Source organism: Xenopus laevis, chromosome 2L, assembly GCF_017654675.1.
Source record: "Xenopus laevis strain J_2021 chromosome 2L, Xenopus_laevis_v10.1, whole genome shotgun sequence".
Lineage (NCBI taxonomy): Eukaryota > Metazoa > Chordata > Amphibia > Anura > Pipidae > Xenopus > Xenopus laevis.
The window spans coordinates 138,768,169-138,793,652 of NC_054373.1; the positions used below are offsets into that span (position 1 = coordinate 138,768,169).

The 25,484-nt window shown below is 37.3% G+C and overlaps 1 protein-coding gene across 2 annotated transcripts in view; it reads right to left on the reverse strand.

Moving 5' to 3' along the window:
• vwa8.L (von Willebrand factor A domain containing 8 L homeolog) overlaps positions 1-25,484 on the reverse strand; it is a 159,618-nt gene that overhangs the window by 5,630 nt on the left and 128,504 nt on the right. For both annotated transcript variants that reach the window (XM_018244914.2, XM_018244913.2), the window contains exons 39-43: positions 13,814-13,922; positions 12,943-13,099; positions 9,749-9,857; positions 3,932-4,057; positions 2,379-2,537 (exon numbers count right to left, since the gene is read on the reverse strand). In XM_018244914.2, the coding sequence (XP_018100403.1) occupies positions 2,379-2,537; positions 3,932-4,057; positions 9,749-9,857; positions 12,943-13,099; positions 13,814-13,922 (660 nt within the window). The remainder of the gene's footprint in view (positions 1-2,378; positions 2,538-3,931; positions 4,058-9,748; positions 9,858-12,942; positions 13,100-13,813; positions 13,923-25,484) is intronic.

Consider the following 25,484-nt stretch of genomic DNA (forward strand, 5'->3'; position numbering starts at 1 on the left):
CACACACGTTTACACAGCACTTTACAGAATCTGTACTTTTCCACATAGATCCCTACCCCAGTGGAGCTTACAGGCTAACCCCATTATGCAATAAAATGCACCACGTTTGCCCAGGTGCAGTAAACCATTACAACCAATAAGATCAGTGCTTTTAAACAGCTGACCAGTAAATGGCACATGATAATTGGTAGCTACAGGCTAATAGGCCTGTAGCAAACTTTGCACCTTTTATTACATAGCCCTATTAGTTCCCTATTACATTCACACAATACACACACTATGGTCAGTTTCATCAGCAACACCTGACCAATTTACTGTTTTTGAAGTGTGAAAGGAACCCAAGTACCCAGAGGAACCTTCTTAGAATTAGGGAATTGCTAAATTATTTGGTTAAATGCCTGGTCTTGTATCAAAACTATAAAGAGCAGAACGTCTGCACCTTGAGTACCGGTATAGGATCTATTATCCAGTATACCTGGGACCTAGTTTTTTTTTTGAGTAAATGACCTTGGAGTAATTTGCATTCCCAAACCTTAACTATGCTGAAAAAAAACCCAGTAAGATTGTTTTGCCACCCATATGGATTCATGCAACCTATGGTTTTATTATTACAGAGAAAAAGGAATAACATGAAAATTATTTGCATAAAATTGACTCTATGAGAGATGGCCTTCCAGTAATTTGGAGCTTTCTGGATAACAGATCCCACATCTGTATAATATTGTATTGACATCTATTGACAATCTGCAGGGTGGCAGATGCCCCATTTAACCCAGCAGAGGAAATAACACAATATAAACGTGGCTTTGTCTATTAGCAAGTACTACTTACCAGTGCATTAACCTTAGAGGTGGTAATACAATTTCCACAGTAATTCCTCTTTAATGTTTATTCTGTTCTCACTATCCCATAGTAATAATGATTTCCATTTCCCATTTTGTGGAAACCCCTGTAATTCATTTCAATTAAAATTGTTTGTCATGAGGTGTAAATTTCTATTGCATGCAGATGTAGCCCGGCAGGTAGAGAGCTAGAGGAAAGTAATGAATCACATTGTGTGCAAACTGCAGAGCCTGCCTTGTTAGTGGGATTATCCAAACCTGCGATCTACACATTGCAAATCAGGGTTTGCTTTATAATTTTAGCTCTAGCTGACTGTACGGGATAATACATTTCCCAGATAAGCTTTGGATATATTAGAGTGAAATATATGAATCTTGTTAAGTGCATCGCAGACTGATTTAAGCTATGGACACACAGGTTCTGGAACCTGCGTCAGTTCTTATGCGTGTGGAATGCATAAAAACACATCAAAGTATTTAAATATATTAGTATATGTATCTATATGCACAAATAAATTCGATAAAGGTTTAGTCACATAAAAACATGTGGGTATGAGCCCTTAATACATTAATAAACATTCATCCATATTCTTCATATGGCCATATTTACAGAATTCTGGTCATGCACCTTGTGCCAAGTACTATAATAAAGTACTAATGTTATTATATTTTCCTATAGCTGTGCTCAGAGCATTAATAAACATGGAAATATCAATCTGTAGCCTTAACATGCCATACATGGTCTGATTCCCTTGGATATGGTTGTTTGCCCAAAGAAGGAGCTACTGAATCATCATCATCATCATCATCATAGATGGCCAAATGTGGCCATGAAGATCATCAGACAACAGATTCAATCCTTACCAACCAATAACAATCCAGTGAGATAAGTTGTTGTTCCCAAAAAACTGCATACCATAAGCAAAAGTGACTGAATTGGCCTGATGATGTCAACTTATGTGTTACCAGGCTCTGTGGTTGGTAGAACAAAATAACACAAGGAAAGAGTGTTTCACTATAGTTATTGTAAATTCTACTTTAGATAATGGAATTGCAGTTGAAATGAGCAAAATGCATAAAATATTGAGCAAACTTTGGATGTCATTCATCGAGGAAGTGTTTAACAAATACAGATCAGTAAAGAAGAGCCTAAAACTCTCTAGCTGACATGTTTAAATGTCTCTTTAAAGAGTGACTGCCAATTTACTGGAAATCAGAGAAACAAATGTAAAAAGAAAATAATACGAGATGCAAACTGACACCACATATTGTCGCAATTGTTACTTTTGGCTATATCCAGAACATGTGAGTGAATTTTGTGTTATTTACATCCTTAACTTTTACTTCTTAGAACAAACAAGTACCAGAAACGTAAATCCTTTCCCTTCATGCTTGTGTTTTGAGTAGATGTGCTCTGTTTATCGCAGCAACAGTTTCCTTACATGAATAATTCTCTTTGATAAGACATAATTTTCCACTGCTGAATAACCGCAAAGGGAAACCACATTACTGTGCTGTTTTCCCCTTTGTTGTTACCTTAAACTTATGCTCATAGTTCTCAAACGCCTCCATAACCATGCATGCTGCTTCCATGGAGCGCTCCAGCCTGCCATCGACACCATTAAACCGATACATACTGCCTGATACATCCACTAGAAGCCGTAGCCTCTTGGGTTTCTGCTGAGGACTTCCAATCTGAGGAGGCAAAAGCAAATAAAAATGTAAGAGGACGCTTATTGGCCAGACTTTGCGAATACACTGCCAGGGCCCCCATATTTGCAAGCTATGCTGGATCATGTATGTAGTATCCCTTTAATAGTAAAGGTACCGAATAGAAAAAAAGTAATACAAAAATAAGAATAACTATAAATTAAGGCTTTACAGACAATGGGGGAAATTGACTAAAAGGTGAATTTTTGCCAGCGACCATTTCGCCACATTCCCCGCCACTTCGCCAGGCGCAAATTTGTTACCACTAAACTAATTCACTAAAATGTGTAGTTGTGTCTCAGCAGCCGAATGCTGGCAAATTTTCGCTAGTTACGCACGACTGTGCGAGCATTTCCTAGGGAATTTTTTGCTAGCGCTCATTTCTGCCTATCGAAACTTCGCTAGCACTCTTGCGCTTAGGTTAATTTGTATAGGGCGTGTACATAAAAATCGCGTTGACGTCTTTAATAGTAATGTTGGTGCAAATGTTTGAAGTGGACTGGCGATAGGGTGTGAACGGACGCTAGCGACAATCTCTTTCGCAAGCAAACTGTTAAATTGGCGATGTCCCTGCAGATGAGCTTTCTGGCAAATTGTCTCTATCGATGGCAACTTCGCCCTTTAGTCAATCTGTCTCAATATGTTTTGGCTTCCCCAGTCAAGGGTCATCTTCTTATACACAAATAAACAGATTTATTGTTAAACAGAACATTGAAAAACCTCTCCACTTTCTGTATTTATAATACATAATTATATGGGGAAAAAGACTGACACATTATGCACACTGAACAGAAAAATAAACAAAAGTAATGGTATTATTTTACCATAAAAAGGAAAGTAGAAATAATATGGTCAAAGAAAGACAATGTCCAGCCTTCAGAAATCAGCACAAAGAAATGTGTTATGCCATTGAAGATATATGATTTCAGAATGATTCATGATATGGCCGTCTCCCTTTTGCATGAGTCATGTAAAACAAACACCACAGAAATATTAGCTGCATCATAATTTTGTACACTCATATGCGTATGAAATTGGATATGGAATTTTTGCTCACTCTGGAACCAATTACTTTCTAGGGCAGGACAAACAACCTTTTATTTTCTTAAAAAAAAAAAAAAAAAAAAAAAATATATATATATATATATATATATATATATATATATATATCATTTTATCTTAATAGTTTTGCAGAGTTAAGGCACATTCATTTTTTTGAAACAGAAAAAATGCACAGGCTATTGCTTGGCTTGCCCACTGCCCTGAAACAACCCTAAAACAGCACATGATTTACATGATCTCTGCAAGAATGCTGATGCTAAACCAGTTGGGTGGAGGGCATGTTGATTAAACATTGTCAAAGTGCACTCACTACTTACCTCTGGCTCTAGTTCCCCACGTCTTCTATATATTGCCTTCTCTCCTGCTAGTCCATCAATAATTTTGGTATCGTCTAATTCTCCAGTAGCCTGATGCCTTAACCACTGCCTTTCCTTACCTTTGGCCTGGAGATAAAAATGCATGATATGAACCAATTTGCAACTGCTGTAAATGCTGATTGGTTGCTACAGGTAAAAAGAAGCAGTGTAAAGTCTAGCCCCATAGAAGGTTGCATGCGAGATGTAGTCAGCATTTACACACCAAACAACCATGAATAATGAAACATCACCACACAAGCTTGTTCGAGAAAGGCTACAGCCAGTGGCGTAACTAGAGTGCCCTGCAAAAAATAATCTTCCGAGGGGCCCTACGCATTCCGATCTCCATCCTACCAACCCAGCTGTCATTCTGATCTCTAGTCTTCAACTGCTCTGAAAATGTGACCCAGGGCTCCGCTAGTGCATGTAAGCCTGTTTATATAGGCCCACCTTGTGCGCTTTCTGAAATAAACCCCATTTTAAACTGACCAATGAGAGGAGATGAATTGATAAAACAACTAATCGCAAAAACTCAGATTATTTGAAACTACGTAGGCTGACACCTAACTGTTTTGTTGTCACTCTCCCATGACTCAAGAGGGCTGATGTTCCTCCTGGTTCAAAAGTTTAGAGAAAGAGGAAGAAAGTTGCATTACAAGCAACTATAAATAACTGAAGTAACCACAACAACACAAAAACTAAAACAGAAAGATGGTTCAATATTTAAATTCTCAGCAACCTATTTCCTAGGAATGCATAAGAAGGACTTCATAAGAATGGAAATTCAATAATGACCACATTTAAGTAACACCCAGATGCATCATCATTGCCGTTATTCTGATTTCCCTAGTTCAACTTATCTGGGCAACTAATTAACCGCTGCTGTGCCTTGCAGATGAAAAAACATGTGTCGTTTCTATGGAACACATGGGCTCTTTGTTGTGTTTCGCGCTTATCAAATACTGGGTTAGCTGCCATAGTTTGTGAGTGCTCCATTCATAGGGATCTGGCTGCTTGCCGTTTCACAGGGCTGATACTATCTTTGCTGCAGTTAGCATCTCGGTTTTGGCCAGCTAGGAACTGAACAGAGTAAATGACTTGAAAAGCATGTCTTGGGGGTGACATCATGCTAGGCTGCCCAAGCTCTTTACGTCTTACAAAGTTACACCCCAATCCTTTGAAGCTATGAAAGGCTTGTGCTTAAATCTGCTTACAAATGCCATTTCAATGATTGACTAAAGGGAGAATCTCATTAAAGCTGATCAGAAAAAAAATTCCTGTTCAGGTATCCAAACTGCATTAATGAGCAAGAGGCAGGGACAAGTGGCTAATTTGAGTACTGCAGGGCAAATGCAGCAAAATAAAGCATTAAAACCTGATCAAGCACTCAAATAAATCTAAAGCTTTAACCCAAGACATTTACAATAAAGCAGAAACATAGGTTTAAAACAATACTAACAGCCACTTTCATTATATACAGTCCTTTACACTGAAAGGGAGAGGTAGAGAGTCAGTTGCGTGTTGTTTCCATAAAAAGGCATAGCTTATTGTACCCAGCTGAATTAAAATAAATGAAAAGTAAACTATTTCCATACAGCACATGCTGTAATCATTTGGCAAGATGTTAAGACTGTATTAATTCCAGATTTAAGTATATATTTTTGTATTCAAGGGGCTATTTCAAGCACCAACACTTTAATATTTCTCACTGTGTTCTCATTTAAAATCAACTAGATTCCCCATGATTTTTTTCTCTGCACTGTTTAGAGGCAATCTAGTTCCCAGTTTATTAATTTCCCAATTGAAATCTAGTCTCAACGCCTGCCTGATAACTGCCTTTTTTGCTTGCCTGCTCCACAGTAAAGTGAAAAATAGCTTCTGCAATTTAATAGAGGACAATGATTTATATGTTTGTAAAACAGAGCAAAGGTGCTATGTGTTTGGTTGTACTATAAACTTTAATCTGCCAGAGACATCTAATCTGAAGATTTCTAATGGATGGGGGGTTAAAATATGATGCAAGACAGTCCAAAAGTACTAGGGAATACAAAGTATTTTAATCAATTTAGCAAATACATATTACATAAAATGTAATATTCAATGTAATATGTATTTGCTAAATTATTAAGCACATGTCACTGATTCACTATTCCCTGCTTAACCCTGTTATCTGTGCCTTTTTTCAGATCAGGTGCAGCTCACACTGCTGCAAGGGCGAGACTCAGGTGCTCTGTACATGCGAGCTTGAGACTATGAGCCAGTATACGTAACTGCTTTTAAGGCACTTCCATCATCAATCATCTAACAAAGGAGAAAATGTGGATTTCCACAGGTGAAAAAAGCCGTTTAACTCTTGACAGGAAAATGTTGGTATTGGAAGAGTAGGTGCTGTTTAACTGACCTATGAATAAATTGGGAATTAGATGAAGTACACAGTGAAAAGTGCAAGGTGAAAACATAGTGCTTAATATAGCATTATGAGTTAGATACAAGAAACACTTTCTGATGTAATGCATTCCCTTTTAGGAATGTTTCTGTAGGAGACATATTGCGAAAAGCAAAATAATCACCTTCAGCATTAACCAATAAGTCGTAATAATGAATACATAACTATGTTACATTCTAAATATGGGCAGCGAGACTGGAGGTTTTCACTAGATAATGCTAATAAATCTAAATACCATTCAGTAGTCTGTTTTATATCAGGATGACTTTTTTGCTACACCAACAAATGTTATGGGATAAGGCTAGAACTAGTAACCAAAACCATGAAACAAACTCTCTTAATTCTAAAAGAAAGTTTCCTCTGGTTATTATTCTGGTTTTATTCAAACACAGAAGAGTATGTGGGATTCTTTTATATTAATCAGCAGTGCAGATAGATAGATAGACAGACAGACAGACAGACAGATAGACAGACAGACAGATAGATAGAGCGATATATAGATAGATAGAATGATAGAGTGATAGATAGATAGAGAGATAGACAGAGCGATAGATAGATGATAGATAGATAGAGTAATAGATAGATAGTATAGATCGATAGGTGATATATAGATAGATGATAGATAGATAGATAGGATCGATAGATATATGATAGATAGAGCGATAGATAGATAGATAGATAGATAGATAGATAGATAGATAGATAGACAGATCGATAGAGCGATAGATAGAGTAGATAGATAGAGTGATAGATAGAGCGATAGATAGACAGACAGACAGATAGAGCAATAGATAGATGATAGATAAATAGATAAAGCGATAGATAGTATAGATCGATAGGTGATAGATAGATAGGATCGATAGAGGAGATTACTGCTGTGCTTTGTAAAGGCTATTGTAACGATACTACAATATATATACTGCAATGTAGGTATTGTAGTTATTTAATGTATTCTTTGTGTATATTGCATGACAGAATACGTCTCTCAAGTGACCCTTTTAGAAAGCAATGTTGCCTTACAGTGCAAAGCATATGGTTCTAGAAATCTATATGGTTCTAGAAATCCAAAGCCATTATCAAAAAATACCAAAAAAGTCTTCTGTTCTTAGTTATTTAGTGAGAAGAAACAGCACTTTATTGAACATGGCAGTTAAGTGGCACAGACTAGAGGAAATTGGGCAGAGGTTTATTGAATGCCAACATTCAAGAATACCTAGACAGACACAGTGAAGATAATGATAAAGGTGGCAACACATGGACCAATTTTACTGTATAACATTCTTTTAGGGATGATACAATTTCGGAGTATTACATTTGCGTATACATATTTGGATTCAAATTTCACTTTGGTGTTCAGCCAAATATTTGGAAAAGTATTCCTCTGTATCCCTAATTTTATTTTGCCCTGTGGATTATGTGAATGTCAAGATGGACAACGGATGTCTTGGAATTGCTGTAACATAAGAACATTGCTGCAAGTGTACCATCTCGAGGGTAAGTGTCATACCTTATAAAGCCGCAAAGAATACCAGGTCCAGTAACAAATAGCAACCAATCAAATGTTTTCACTGAAACTGGTAACCAGTAAATGCTGCTTGTTGATTGGCTGTCATAGATTACTAGAACTGTGTAACTTTTATTACATTATGCCAACAGAATGCTTCTAACTTAACCATTCTGAAAGGTTTAGAACATGCGAAAGCGCACACTAACATTCTACCATAACTGCTTGTGTGAAACAATTACGCTACTGAAGGAGCTGGCGGCTCTCATGTAAATGTGGTTTCCCTCAGACCTTCTTGTATTAAACCTGAAGCAAGTACTGCCCGCTGATATCAATTCAAAAACTATTGCATAAACCCACAGTTCCAGTGGAGAGGAATATGAATTACCCCATATAGTAATTTTGTAGAGTAACAGTACAGCTCAGGAAAACTACACTTTTATTTCAAATTGAGATAAATCTCTTGCAGCTTTTTAGACATGTATCAGATTTTCTAGTGTTTTCTCAGCAGCACTTTTTCAATTAAAAAAAAAAAACAAGAGAGCATAAACCAACCACTATGTGGTGAAACCTACAGGCACATCCACAAATGTCTAGAGCAGAAATCATTTTAGCATTGCACTTACCTTCTAAAAACTCTTTGCGTTGCTTTTCTATTCTATATCTATTGGCAGTTTACTGCCAATAGATTAACCACAATAGTGCAAGCTAGAAGACTATATTTATTTGGTAGAATGCTTTACCATACCTGAGTAAACTTCTCTAGAATCTCTCTCTGTTTGTTTAGGACAGCAGCTGCCATATTAGCTTGGTGTGACATCACTTCCTGACTGAGTCTCTCCCTGCTCACCCATAGCTCTCAGCTCAGATTACAGCAGGGAGGGGAGGAGGGAGAGGAAAGGGAGAGAGGAGCAAACTGAGCATGCTCATGCCATGTCCTGGAGGTTTATGCTGAAAACAGGAAGTCTGATAGAGAAGCCCAAGTATACACGATAGAAGGACAGAAATGCAGAGGACTCAGAGCAGCATGGTTTACTGGTATATTTATATAGAACTTTCTGATAAAGCTTTCTTAGTTTTAACCTTTCCTTCTTAAAATCGATTGGAATCCTGCACAATGCGAGTGATTCAAGTGACAAATGATATATACCCAAGAAAAAAAAAACACTGAGAATTTTTACACTTTTACATTTTCAGAAATCTGCCCTTTAGATCCACTTTCTGGTTAAAGGGGTTTTAGTTTACTATTGGTATGTTCTAAAATGACAAATTCTAAGCAACTTTTCAATTGGTTGTCATTATTTTTTTTATAGTTTAATAATTTCCCATCTTCTTGAAGAATGCTCTGAAGCTAAGGCTACACATTTATTGTTATTGCTACTTTTTATAACCTTTTATCTTTCTATTTTTCTATTCCAGTCTCTTACTGAAATGAATGCATGGATGCTATGATAATTTGGACCCTAGCAACCAGATTGCTGAAATTGCAAACTGCAGAGGTGCTGAATAAAAAGCTAAATAACTGAAAAAAAACACAAATAATAAAAAACGAAAACCAATTGCACATCGTCTCAGATATCACTCTCTACATCATACTACAAGTTAACACAAAGGCGAACAACCCTTTTAATGTAGACAAAATAGCCCCAGGTATATCACTTTGTTATTATATAGAAGGCATAATCATCAGTAGCAGTTTATGTCTTGGCTACCTGTTAATTGATTGAATTTAGCCACTTTCGCTTGACTTAACTGCTAGAGGAGCAAGTCAGTGAATACTCCAGTCCCTATGTTGCCTAATGAGCTGATGACAGATTTGAAGTATTACCTGCAGGCTGTCCAAGATGACTCTGAGAGACTGAACTTGTCTGCGGACTGCTCCTGAGAAACGTTCATAAGTTGCTGCATCATAATCACTCATCTTAATTTCCTTCAATCTGGAAGAAATTTTTTAAACTGGGTCATTTGTAGAAAGCAGGTCTTAGTTTCAGGTCAACGTTCAAACTGAGCATACAGATGTGCGATGCCATTAGAAATACACAGCAATCTAGTACCTGCCATTAAACGTGTAATGACAGATTTCATTTAACAAATTTTGTGAAATACATTATTCTTCAGTATGAACAAATGCAAAAGCAACATTTATTTTCCCATGGAAGGAAAGCTATGTGGCTTGATCCTGCTGAGATGCTGGTACGAAGGAATGTATTTAAACAATATAAAGCTCAGGTGTACTGGAGAATGATCACTATGCGTGATAAACCCTATATACAGACTGGATCCATTCTCCATTTAAGACAGTTTAGCTCCTTAGCCCAGAGCTCCTACAGCTGAACACCTGTGTTATTTTAAGTATGTTCTTAACTAGTCCATTAATTCTACTTCATCCGAAGCCTTTCACATCTGCTTAAATCCACAACCCAGATAAACACTCTATCCCCTCTTATGCTTTGGTGAGGAGTAATATTCTTTTTTTTCAGTTTTGGCCAAACCTTTGACAGTGCTAATACTGAGGGGGTTATTTACAAAAATTCAAATTTATCCAATTTTTTTATTAAACAAAGCTTGACCAAACTCCCTTCCATGATTTTGCCTTAGTTATCATTAAAATTCCTTGAATAAATCCGATCGGGGAAAACTCGATTAAATTGAGACGAAACACTTTTGAGACTTTATTCCCAATTTTTCGAATTGTCGGGCTAAACCCACGCAAACTACTATATCTTCAAATTGGAATAGGGACATCTGCCATTGCCTTATTCATGACCTTGACAGGTTTGAGATGGCAGATTTTCAGATGCTGGCTTTTTTTTCCATGAAAAATTCACATTTCTGTCCCATAAAGCCAGACCAGAAAAAATTGAGTATTACTAAATAACCCCCTAAGTATAATTTACATAACGGCATCTCATTATGGGGGAGCTTAATATTAGGTTATGATATAGGAAGCTACAGTCAATTTCCTTATTTGTCAAAAAACAGAAATTCCATACAGCATCAGGTTAAAGCTGAATTTATTATATGATATTTTTTTGGTGCAAAGGCCAATTCCACATCAGAGAATATCATTTCTGCATTGCCTTTATTATTACATTTTAAACACATTGCTAAATCTTTTAGAATGTCTCCTAACACTTATGGTAACCTTTCCATCAGGTATATTTAATTTAAGAAGCTACCCCTGTACTCCATAACAAATCATGATTAAACCACTGAAAGCTAGGTGTGTTATTAAATCTCACTAGATATCTTTTTTACTCAATGTGAACATGTAATTACATATTTGTGGAGGGCACAGTATGTTCCTCGAGAATATGGAACACAATTACCTTTAATAATTAACAAACATTTAGCAATGATTGCAGTAGTGCTTCTGATGCTTGAACTTTAGTGGGGAGTTCCAAATATGTAAACTACCAAATATTTCTGGGTTTTTTCAGAGGGTGTTTTCATTAGATAAGTAGAATCTGTCCCATTAATTGAGAAATGATTGCATTTGTGATTGCTGATTTCATATTTTTGTAACATTAATCCCTACAGCAACACTTTTAGAAAGCCAAGTATTATGAATAAGCAATCTATGAAATCAAACTTTGTTGCCACATCTAATAGAATTAGAGTGTTTGGGGAGGGGGTATTTTTGTCACTCGTTTGGAAGGGATTTAAGTTTGCAAATTGCCCTTTTTCCCCACAGTGTCAAGGCTTAAAAGGTTTGAGAATCTCTGGATTTGAGTGAGTGCCTTTACTTAAAGAAATCACCTAAGGTAAGGTTTCAAGCAGATATAAGATAAATGCAGCTAATGAAACATCTTAACTGTCAAAATCTATAGCTTAATTTAATCCAGGAGATCTCCGGTTTTCCCAGTGGCAATTCTAGAACTGGTCGCTATAATGCTTTCCTGGATCAGAATCCCTGCACTAGGGCCTGGTAAGGTATTTTTATTATTAGTACATTCAGCTCACAAGCAACTGTGGCCCTTGCACTGGCTAAGGGGTAGGGCCAGTAATCAAAAGTGACTACTAAAAATGTACCTACCAATAACATGTATTAGAGGACCTATGTTTTCATACAAAGGTATGGAGGTTAAAGGGTCTTCAAAAGGTAATATGATTACCCACAGCAGGAACAATGCTTATTGATCCTTCACAGGGGTTGCTCACTTTCCAGACACTTTTATTTCAGTCCAGTTGTTTTCAAATTGTTCATCAGAAATAAAGGCTTTTTTTCAGTTGCTTTCCATTTTTTTTTTTTATATAATTTTTCTGAAATATAAGTTCCTGTCTCTGGTGTTTCAGTCCGGCAGCTCAGTAATTCAGGTGCAGATTCTGAACTGCTCCAGTTAGCTACATTAGTTGATACATTTCTCAGCAGCATTTCTGGAACATTAGCAACTATTGTCTGTTTCAGAGAAATTTAGAGATTATTCTCAGCCGGGCCAAAGATAAAAAAAAACCTTATTTATAGTATAAAAAACATTACAAATAGAAAGTAATTGAAAATAGTCCATATTTCTGGTTAACTATCGTAAAAACAAATGAACTGAAAACAGTGTTGGAAGGTGAACAGCCCCTTTAAGCCTAATTAAAGGGCCAAATCACTGGTCAGGTACCATGTTCCCACTGACAATACAGTGCTGTAGTTGTGTTTGCTCAGTTGTAGCTTCTAGTGTTGCAAAGAAAAAGACAACTGCTGAATATAAAGCCAAATAACAGAAAAAACATAAAAAAAATAAAGACCAAATGCAAAATGTCTCAGGATATTATTGTTCACATCATCCTAAAAGTTCATTTAAAGGTGAACTACCCCATTAAAAGATACTGAAATAAGGTACTCATCATATTGTTTCTGCAAGTATAGTATGTAACACCCACCCTACATGAAGACACTGCTCTCAAAAATGCTAATAATTTCAAAGCCAAATATTGCAGTAACAATGATGCATCTACATAGCTATAATTATGAGCTATAATTATATCTCTGCACAAATGATATGCTTGTACCAATATGATTTGGGAGGTTACCTTTGCTTAAAAGCTTTTTCAGCCATTTCTCTTGCAGCTCGTTTTACTTCTTCGGGCACAGCATCTTTCTCAGCCTGTGAAACCTGGTATACTGTGTGCCCTGCATCCAGACGATAAGGACCACCCTTTCCACCAAGGCCTGCAGTGTCTCTTCCTCCTGAAAAATAATACCCAACACATATAACTTGCTTGTATATGACCTTCATAAGCTACATGAGCATGTCACTACTGTCGCAGAGAGCAAAACACAGTCTGCTGCAAAACCAAGATCACAGACCAAGGTCTTTTTAAGGTATACGTAGGATAAGGATTCACTCTCAGTTTTTAGACCGATTCTTACTGCTTCGTCCAATGAAACCTTAAATTCAGTAAAGGATAATTGTAAGAAGAGGTCATTAATGCTGCGAAATTCCGGGTGCTTTTTATTTTATACACACTGAGGGGCACATTTACTAAGGGTCGAATTTCGAAGTTAAAAAAATCGATAGTTGAAGTATTTTTGTCGTTCTATTGATCGATTAGATCGTTCGAACCGAACGATTCTACAAAAAAATACTTTGACTACTCAAAACTTAGCCAAACACATACATACATACATATTTTATACATGTTAATGATACGAATAGTAGAATATAAGGATTCCACAGTTCTGTATTTGATAAATCTTCTTCTAATTGATGGAGAAAAGGAGATTTGCAGTTAGAACAGCAAAAGCTTTATAAATGAAGCACCAATGCATAGGTACCATTCACTGGTCACCTGTTGGAAAGCAAATATCTGATTGGTTGCTAAGAGTACCACACTTGAACTTAGCTTCTTTAAATACAACAGTGCATTACTGTCATACTGGGAAAACTGCTACAACACTTACCGGTGCCTCCAGCCCACATGTTGCCACCAACGTGGGGCGTGTTATCTGGATCCATCTTTCCATGCTTTGGTGAACTAGTATCTAATCCACTCTCCTTCTGTACTGTAATCTGAAAACAAAACAAACAGGTAAACAAAATGTAGAGATTCCCAGCAGAAAAGATAAACTACTTACATGTTAACCAACAATACACCTTTATACTTTTTCATGTTTCAAGTCTGGTGCATAATAAAACATTTACTGCATACATTGAAAGATGCAAAACTACTAAAGAGCTCAGTGCAAGAAACTATTAAATAAAACTTTTATTCTCTGTTTTGCAGTAGATATTATACAAAAATGTTTATTTTGCACTTTAATATCTTGCACTATAATTCTCTATTTGTGTACAGTGGAATTTCTATAAAGTCACTCTTGCTCCTCAACTTTCACCATAATCCCCGAGTAGGCACATTCATTCTCCTCTCTAATTTTACTAGAACTGCCACATAAGCTCTCTTATTTTTGACTCTTTTGCCATTACTCACTCTGCAGTAAATTCCATAGAGAAATGTAATTTTCAGCCCTATGCTCAAGAATTTATTTAATGTTATTTTCAGTTGAACGACCTCAGGGACCTTTATTACTACCTTTGTACTTACAACAAAAAAAAATCATATCCCATAATTAAATAATGAGAAACAAACCAGAGCATGAGCCATGATTGTTGAAGTTTAAAGAGACAACAGGAACTGACAGGGTCAGCTTGTACAAGACTCAGCATCTCCTGTTACCTCTGTAATGTATATATTGTTATTTAGATGGAGACTAAACAGCCTTTTAGTTATTTATAGCTGTGGCAAAGTGTACTTTGTATTAAATCTGTAATAAAGTACAGTTGTAATAAACAACTACGATTTTGCAGGCTGGAGTATCCAGTGCTGACTATGACTCCTGGATAAATGAGAGGATAACAGTTGGTTCTGACTTGGGCATTGCCTAATTTGTGCTCATAATACTCCTACTCTCTACATGTGCATTCACATGTACAACATGAGCAGAGTTGTAAGTTATATACCTCATGTGGTCATTTTCTATAAGCATTTACAGAAAAAAAAGAACATTATGATATATTATATACTGAATTACGCGATGCACCCTGGCTGACACAATTGTTCTGGGTGCAGGCAAGACAGGAGGCTAATGCCAGCGTAGGAGCAAATTATTGGCCTATTTTCAGCACTGTGTGGCATTTACCACTGAACTACACCCTCCCCTTTTTTATACATGGACATTTATTCAGATTTCCTTTGAACAAAGCTCTAGCCTTTGAGGAGTTCATTATTAGAGGCTTCACAGTGGACTGGTAATAAGTTATATCAGCACTTCATCTGCTCTTTGGAACCAGGAACTGGTTTAATTGTCTACTTTAGTGCCAAAAATAACATAAATAATAGATATTTCTTAGTTAAAGCAAGAGGCAAAAAGTATGCAACTCGCAAGCTCTGCTCATTGAGCTCATTTTGAAAAAAAGGTGTATACTGTCCCTTTAAGTGTTCAGCAGATATGTTTCAAGACTCTAGGGGGTGTATTTATCAAAAAGTGAAGTTAGAGGTTGCCACAGTCCTCTAGAGTGAAATTCCGCCACTCTCCATTCATTTCTATGGGATTTTTAAAAGAGTATTTATCAATGGGTGAAAGTTCATCCTTTGATAAATACACCTTTCAAAATGCAATAGAAATGAATGGAGAGTAGCGGAATTTCACTCTAGAAGACTGTGGCGACCTCTAACTTCACTCTTTGTGACTTTTGGGGGTATATTTTTTGTTCACAATTTTTCTTTCTAAAATTTGAATATGCAAATTAGGTTTTGGATTTGATTTGATATATGAGCTTTTTGTGGAGGGATCCACTCAATGCAAACATTATGGAATAGGTGCAACCCTATTTATTTAGTGCAGTTAAGATAGTGAAAGCAAACATCATTGGCTAACTGAACTAGCCACCAGAATAGCTGCAGTTAAAATTCAGTTTTATTTTACAAGCAGGGCTGGCAAGCTCAATGCAAAATCCCTATGCAAGGCCCTTGAAGCTCCTCCCAACAAATCTGTGGTAGTACAAGCATCACCATAATAAACACATACACGTTCCTTTGGCTGCATTCTTTATAAACAACAATCACTATATTATCATTATATGCCCTACTTTTAGAAAAATCCTAAGTGATCACAGCTATACGAGACCCTTCTACATAATTGGATTCTGCTAAATACGTGTAAAACAAGTAAAAGGACATTGTAATGCTTTTATTTAGTTGAGCAATACATGTCAATGTGTTATTACTGTGGGAAACAGCTCATGCACAATGGATGAAAACAGAATATGACATCATGGGAAAGTTAATTAGGACCTTAGCCTTTGGTCACGTGACATGGGCATCAGTTATGTAAGAACAATGCAGTTTGTCTGAAACCATCCCGGTGTGGAGACCTCCTGTCCATCTTGTCTGTATATCTACTAGAACTCATGTTATGCAATAATAATTAACAGATTCAAACAAGGAAACGCATTTCTGTCTTGATGCTTTTTTTATGCCTCATTAAGGTCTTTGCTGATGGAGAGACTAATATTGCAGAAACATAAACAGAACATTTGAATTGCCTCCTGCAATTTTGATCATTTTCTTTGATTCCAAAAATATGGGAAATGGCCAAATGAGTGTGACAGGGAATATTATATTTTCATGGGACACTGACAAAACAATAAACACACATTTAGGTTGAAAGACCAGCCTTTAAACCACGCAATTCCTTAATTAAATGAATACATTATTCTGCCTATACTTCTAACATTAGAAATGTTACGTTTGTTTCCTTCTTCATGTACTCATTGGTGGCTGGCTGAATTCTAAGGGCTTTGGCAGACACTGGTTATTTATCAATACAGCCCATGTTAGTGATCAAAATCCTACTACTCCCCTTAAGTAGTCAACAGTTATTATTTACTATCATAGGAATACGCACAGGTTGCATAAGCCAATATACTAGCACTACATGGCAGATAGCAGCAGATTTATCACTGTCATCAAAGGTAGGGGCAATCAAACTGCAAGATATGCCTTAGCCCTAAGGGAGTAGGCAGCTGGGGAGAGAGTTTTCAATACTTTTGTGTTGCTTGCCCCCCCCATAAGATTGCAGCCAGTAGGAAACAATATGTTGCTTGGGAACATTTGATCCCATATAATAAAGATCATCCCAACAATATAAAGGCTTGTTTATGACACAGCCTCACATTAAATTTGCTACTTTTTCCCCACGGTGAAGCTGTGGCGTAATGCAGGTTTTCCAAATTGTGTGCAAGTTATGACTAAGATTTTAGAGTGGGAATGGCTTGACTTCCACAGCACAATGTGGAGTTAGTATTGGTATTAGCAAGCAATCAGCTTTTACACTGGAAATTGCTTCCTTACCTTGATCCAATAGTCAGAAAAAAAGGACACAAAAGCTAAAAGTACACAAGAGGCCTCATTTTCAAGTGATCAGTGCAGTTGGGATCAACAAAGTTTGCCACAGTCATGAGACAAAATGCCATTCCTTTAGGCACTTGCCTCCCTGAAGCGGCTTTCACAATGCCGCCCCCAATCAGCCTCCCCGTGCTTACCTTTCCAGCGCTGGAGAGGGTCTACGGGGAAGCATTGCTAATTTCAAGGAAATTCAGCTCATAAAGTTACCAGGAACTGCTTTCTGCTCTTTGAGTGCTGCCACTTGAGGAAAGGTTCTCATCTTGCCTCATGTCAGGAGCTACCCTGCTACAGCCATGTATGCATAGTTGTGCTTGCGGTGCTGCTGCTACAGTGGTGGAACTACTGCTCACGTCTGTGTAAATCCGGCACATAAATTGTGTCCGGGGGGGGCGGATGCATGGCCTGCACCCAGACCCAGGATCTACTAGTTCCATCCTTGGCTGTTTCTGTCCCTCTTATCTTATGAAACATATGCATTCCACCTATAGGGAACCCTGAAGCTACCATCACCAGCCAAATAAATAATGACTGTCTATGGCTTTTTACAGCAGCTTGCCAGTCCAGCCTGAACTTTACATTGAAGCATGGCAATTGGTGTCCAATATTGTACTACAAGAAGCTTGCAGTTGTAAATGACCCCTAATGTCCACATCATCACATATCAATTTGTATATTTTTGCTGATTTTAGATGGTGGAAACTACAGTATGTACTGAAGTCTTTTTTATATAGAAAGTTATGTCGTTATGAAAAAAATTCAGTGGTTGGTAGATAACAACTGGACATATAAAACATGATAAAACAGGTCGCTGTCTAAAAATATATGTGTATCTTTGACACCTACATAAAAAGTGCACTTGGCAGCTTCCCTGTGAGTGGATGTATACTAGTATTATATTGCAGCCGATACTTGTTGTACAGAAAAATTTTTACAAGCAATCATTCATGATCGCCGTCTCCAGACTGCAGTGGATTCCTGGCCACCCACAAAGACAGCTAAAGATAGTGAGAGTGAGCATGATGCTAATTACATGTCAGCAGGCTCTGGATTATAGACCTCATGCTGGCTGCTCCTTAGTAGACTACACAGATATATATACAATGCTGTTTTGCAAATATATATACAGTGATTTTATTTCTACAAACAGTGGAGACACGTATATCCAGCAACTAGCTGTAGTATACAGGAGTCTGTTTAGGTGTAGGTCTTAAGCACAAAGAACAAATATTATAAGGTAAATACACCCTGTTTATACTGGCAGCTCACAGTTATTCATTTGTTACATAAAAAATAATTGCACAATATCTCATCCATTTAAGTCCCCAAATGCATAAAAACTGCACTATTTTTGTTTAACCAAGCAATATTTTATAACAGCATGGTACTAGGTATAGAAAATTCTTTTTCTGTATAACGGCATTCGTACCCTGGCAGAATATTGCTTATTTCAGCAAATGTAGGATACAGAGGCACTAGTGTAACTGCACTGCAAGAGATCATAGGTCAATGGCAGTATTCAGCTGAAATCTGTAAAGGTTGTAGCTATTGAGAAGAAAAATATGCCTGCCTTGAGCTATAACTTTAAACACAAATACTCAGAAAAGAAAAATGGGGGCAGTTTTTAAGAGAACTGGAACGAAGCTATTCTTTGCTTAGTATATTCTTTTTAGGATACTGTGATATATGCCCCAAAACAATACATAATGCTCTAGGACTAGGTGATATACAGTAACTTACTTATGAAATGATAATGCTCTGAAAGATTTCTTATGCTTACTACATGCTTCCCAGATGTTCTGTTTATTAAAGGACAGTCCCATTTTGCAGACCTAAAAAATGAGTGTAGCCTATTGAAAAAGAAGTGTAGTTTGGGGTACATAACTGTAGGAAATGGGCACAATGGGGTGTGACGATACAAAGGAAGCATATTCACAAAAATGAGTCTCACTGAGAAAGTATCAATTTAAACAGCTCTTAAAAAGCCACTGCCATGTCCCACATATTTTTCACCACATTATAGTTTTATAGAAAGCCAGAAGGGGTGATTTACCAAGGGCAATTGCTGTTGCACAAAATTTGTTGCAGTCATTGGGATAAAAAAAAAGCCATTCATGAAAGGTACTTGCATCTAAAGCGGCTACTTGCACTTTTGCATAGATTCGCTGACTCCTCTTGCAAACCCCACACAGTATGTGACGCAGGGGAAACTTGGAGCTACCTGCACCCTCAAAAATGGTAACAATTCCAGGACTCACACAGTGACCTGTGTCAATTGATGCAGATGTAATTTGGACAGCCAGCACTGGAAACATCCCCAAACCGATTCACATTGAGGTGACATGCACATCCGGTGCATCGCCACGTTGCAGTTGCAATTCCACCGGAACAATGTGAAAAAACATGGTATTTTGCTTTTTAGTTTGTTACTATATATTTTAAACCACTTGTGCCTTTGACTGTACAGAATCATATGTACATTACTGCAGTAGACTACAATCTACTGAAAGAAAGGAACTGGACAAGCAGATAGACAGGGAATCTCATTCTTTATTCTATGGCCCACTTTATAAACGCATGTTTCCGTTTGCCTTAAGTTGGCCATGCATGGAGAGATTCCCTTGTTTGGCAAATGAGTGGTTCTTTCCCTAACGTCCACTTTCACTTGGTTTTATAAGAGCACATAGGGCAACATTAATGGTTGTTTATCTCTTATCTTTCATCAAGATGCAGAGTAGGGGGAAGAAATAATGTGTGTCGGTATGAAGAATAAAAAGAGACAGTGTTATTTCTTATTGTTTCTTTTTATTATTTATCTTTCTATGCAGACTTCTCCTGTTGATATTCCTTTCACTTGTTCAAACCACTGCCTGGTTACTAGAGAAAGTAAGATGCTAGCAACCAGAAAGCTGATGGAATATCAAATTGGAGGTGCTGATAAACAAAAACCTAAATAACTGAACAAGCATAAAAAAATAAAACATCAAGACCAATTGCAAATTGTCTAATAAACAGTCCATGTTACCACATAAATCTGAGAATTTAGAAGAAATACAAATCTCAGCATTCATCTCTGCAATCTAAGTTGTTGAAGCTTTAGTTGGAGTCCAACAATTGTTGGATTGACTCCTGTGGTTTGGGATGACTCACTGATAAAGTAAACAGATATTATAAAGAGATCACAACTAATTAACCCTCTTTATTACCTCATTAACACCTATTTATTCTTATTTAAAGTACCGCACTGACACTCCCCACACTGACTACATGGGCTCTGCCTCAAGGGATCTCTATGAATATAAATATTCTTGCAGATGTGCCTTTAACACTTCAGACTGGATTGTTTTTCTAATGGGTAATACTAAGGCTGCTCTGTACATTTGTCCAAGATGTTGATCTTGAAACCTTTAAGTACTCGTGTTTTCGAATTTCTTGAGTTATTTTGAGATGAATACATATGACAGTTATGCCAATGATCAATTGACATGGTTTCATCACCTCCTGCTCATGCATACCACAGAAAGGAGAACTCTTTTATGTGCTGGGAGATGAAGCAGTTTCAGTGGAAGTTTAAAGTATCTGTCTTTAAAAAAGATAACACAAATAATCTATAAAAAATCCATTTATCAATCAATTCCTTGTTATGGTAGTTAAAAAGGGTAATTCAAGAAAATGTTGTTTTTGCATTTCTTGTACTTGTGCTGGGTCAATAAACCTGAGAGGGTTAATAGAGTGGCATGATACTGCCCATAGTATGGTCTGAGACCTGAAAGGGAAGAGGGCAGCCACCCTCATGATACACCCTGGAACTGGGGCACTTGTGCTCAGGGGCAGACAAGTCCAATCACTACACTGAGATGCACACAGTTAGCATATGTATAATGTCATAAATGGTCTCCAGTTTTATATGTGTCTAGTAACCCAAAGCAACCAATCAGCAGATAGCATGTACTTCTTAGCACTTTGAAAACAAACATTTAATTTGTTGCTATGAGTTACTTGATTTTGGGCAGGGCCTGGGTCTCATGGAAAGATCACCCTGGTGTAAAGACTACAACCATTTGTACAAGTTATACAAGAAGGATCAAAAGACTGTGATAAAAATAGGTATGTAAATCTTTAATACAAAATCTTTAATAGTTAAGAGATCTAACTAAACCCACAATGTAAACCCCTGGCTTTGCAAGCAATAAGGCTACAGACTTTGGCTTTTGTAAGGGAAGTGACAAGTTCTGAATTTCCAACCTATAAAGCTGGCCATAGATGCAAAGATCCGATCGTACGAATCATCGTACGATCGGACTTTCCCATCTCCCGACCCGCCACTAACCATTCAGATCAAAGTCTTACCAGTCAGATTAGTTAAAGAACAGATCAGCAATGTTCTGCCCCTGACAGCAATCATATGATATCTATGTCCAACCAAAGCTAGTGACAGTCTCCCACTGAAAATCGTACGATCGGCAATACACGCAGAGATATTATCGGCAGCCGACAGAAATTTTCTAACCTGTCCGATCAACCAAACGACCGATCTCCGCCGGACGAAAAATGTCGGGACTCTCCACACACGGTCCGAAAATCGTACGAATCCTCGATTCGTACGATCAGATCTTTGCGTCTATGGCCAGCTTTAGGTCCTGCTCCTACAGAATGCAGCTTATATTTCAAACGGTACCTTATCTGCTTATCTCTTGCAGATCCCGTCGTAAATGACTTTGACACCTTACACATAGATTGATATTCCTTTTTGTTGGTCATTTGACCTATGAGCTGAATGTTGTATATATACCAGAGAACACCACAGCTTCAGTGCAATCCGTTTGAAAACTAAATTGTTCTGAAAGCTTGCTATGATTATATTAGTTAGTCAATAAAGGTATCACCTTTATACCACTTTTATTTTTTTATTTCAAAAGGGTTGCCATGTAACAAAGGTGATCTAAATGTTTTAACTCTTTTGTTATGAATTTGTGTGCTATATTTTCATAACCCATCTAGTGAACACATAGGCTTATGACACTGACAAAGTCAATAATTCAGAGAAGTGAAGACTGCGCTTAGTCCAAAACGATAGGAATAAGAGCTGCACCAAAGTTCAATCTGTGGATCCACTTATCCACATATGATTCAGTAAAAAGAAGAAAGAAACGGAAGGTGCGGTGGAGATACCTATAGAAAAAGGGGAGACAAAGCCTATATAGTGTAGTATCCTCTATGCACTCTAGAAGATATTGGACGATTGGTTCTACTCACATTCAAAAGGATGTCATTTCGCAAAAGAATGCTGATCGCGTCGGCTGACTTAGTGGCGCCCAGCCGACTTAGAAGTGGTGGAACTGAACACGATCGAGTCAGCGCATTTAAAGTCATATCTCCGTATAACTGAGGTAAGCGCAATACTGCTTGACAGCTATATTGTAATTAGCGTTACCACACTATTTGGCACCCCCATCCAACAGGCGCACGACTGACCAGATACATCAACCGCTAACTGACATCTGACTACTGGCAGACGCGATCAGCATTCTTTTGCGAAATGACATCCTTTTGAATGTGAGTAGAACCAATCGTCCAATATCTTCTAGAGTGCATAGAGGATACTACACTATATAGGCTTTGTCTCCCCTTTTTCTATAGGTATCTCCAGCGCACCTTCCGTTTCTTTCTTCTTTTTATGACACTGACACTAAGCTCATTATTAACCAATGGTTTAACAATGTCAGACCCTACACTCTTCCTAAGGTATTCTTGCTCTAACTAATTCCACATTAAGGAAGTATGTGCTGCCCTGAGGGTTTGGGCTAAATTTAGGCTAAAAAAAAATCTTAAATAAAAATCTGACCTTTGCCATGTTTATCTCTAAATCAAGATTTGGCTCTTTTGCAGCTCAGCTGTGAAGTCCTAGACAACTTTTGTTCTCCTCTACATTAAACGGCTAATAAAGAAGAAAGAGAAAGTCTGAATGGGCAGCCTAACCCCATGAGCCTGTCGTTGTTAAGAAATGCCATAAATTAATTAACTGCCTGTCAAGGAATGCCCTGTATAGCAAGGAAAGAATCTGATAAGAAAGAAGTACTGCTCATGCCAATGATCAGATGGCTTTCAGACAAACACATTCCACTTAGATACATGAGAAATGTGTAGCCATGTGCAACAGAACTAAGCCACGTCTCAGAGATATGAGCTTAAATGACAGTGACCATTTTTTTCTTACTCTGTGCAAATGTACAGAAGGTTAATACCAAAAAGTCCACAGTGGGAATTGCTTACCTGAAAGGAGGAAAATAGATTAGAAAAATTTGGGCAGTGAGGTAGGGGTGTGTGTGTGTCCATAAAAAGATTTGAAAACTCTACTAAATACTGTATTTAAATATTTCATAGCAAGCAGTAATTCATTACAATAGTTTTAAAAGGTTTTAATTGAAAACAGTTTTTGATAATGAATTAATAAGTTGCATTAGACAGATAAGGTTTTAAAGGGGTTGTTCACCTTCAAACATTGATGTTTTCAGATTTACAAATTTGTTGTTTTCACCAGAAATAATGACTTTTTCCAATTACTTTCTACTTGTTTTTCTAAAATTGAAGTCTAAAGTTTCATTTTTCACTTTATGTCTCTCTGAAGCAGCTCTGGGGGGGGGGGGTCACCAACTCTGTAACTCTTCTAAATTGATACATTTAGTGGATAGATTTCTTATCTTTGTTCCTGCTGAGCAGAATCCCAAAGTTTCCCAAAATGCAGCTGTTGGAATTGATTCAATAGTTGCTCATATTCAAATAATACTACTGATAAATGTATCAATTAATGTAGCAACTAAACGTAACAAATTGTAACAGTTTTGATTTTGCACCTGGATTACTGAGCTGCAAGACTAAAACATCAGAGACAGGAAAATTAAACTTTATACTTCAATTCTGGAAAAAAAATGTAAAAAATAAAAGATAGACAGGAAAAAAAAGTCTTTATTTCTGGTGAACAATCTGAAAATAATTCAACTGATAAAAGTGTTTGGAAGGCGAACAGCCCCTTTAATACCCCTATGTTTTTGTTGGGTTACTATGTACATAGTGTTCTGTGTGTAGCAGTTCTGTTACTGGATGATTATGGCATATATTGCATTTGTGCTTACATACCCTAACCCTATACTAGTGCAAACAATTGGGAATTCAATCAGGGAATTCATTCAATATTGGGTACATAAATATCCATCTCCAAGATCTCAATCCTTAGTGAATTAGTGGTGGTTGTGTGTGGGGGGGGGGGGGATCCTAATCAACCCTGCACATGGTGAATTACAGAGTCCCCAGAAATTAAACAACTCCATTTAACGGTGGAGTAAAATAATCATCATAATAATAATCTCCATTTCAGGTACCTGCGTGATTTCTAATTACCTTGAGTTACATAGCATCTCCCACTTGAAGCATAACATTTGGATAGACACCCTAAAATATTTTAAAGGGCAGTCTATTTAATATATAGTAGATACTCTAAAACAGATTGTGTTTCCATCGTTCCTGTCTGAAAATCCTCCATCTGCAATGCATCCTCCTCTGTGTCACAGTGAACCAAAACGAATTTTACTAAAACTGTGACTATATTATCCTCAGCATCTAGAAACCAACGTTTTGAAATGAAAGTGAAGAGAATTGGCTAATATGGTCCAGGTATCCTGCAGTAGCCTCATATACAGTGGTGTGAAAAACTATTTGCCCCCTTCCTGATTTCTTATTCTTTTGCATGTTTGTCACACTTAAATGTTTCTGCTCATCAAAAACCGTTAACTATTAGTCAAAGATAACATAATTGAACACAAAATGCAGTTTTTAAATGAAGGTTTACGTTATTAAGGGAGAAAAAAAACTCCAAATCTACATGGGCCTGTGTGAAAAAGTGATTGCTCCCCTTGTTAAAAAATAACTTAACTGTGGTTTATCACACCTAAGTTCAATTTCAAAGGTTATAAAGCCATTTCTAAAGCTTTGGGACTCCAGCGAACCACAGTGAGAGCCATTATCCACAAATGGCAAAAACATGGAACTGTGGTGAACCTTCCCAGGAGTGGCCGGCCGACCAAAATTACCCCAAGAGCGTAGAGACAACTCATCCGAGAGGCCACAAAAGACCCCAGGACAACATCTAAAGAACTGCAGGCCTCACTTGCCTC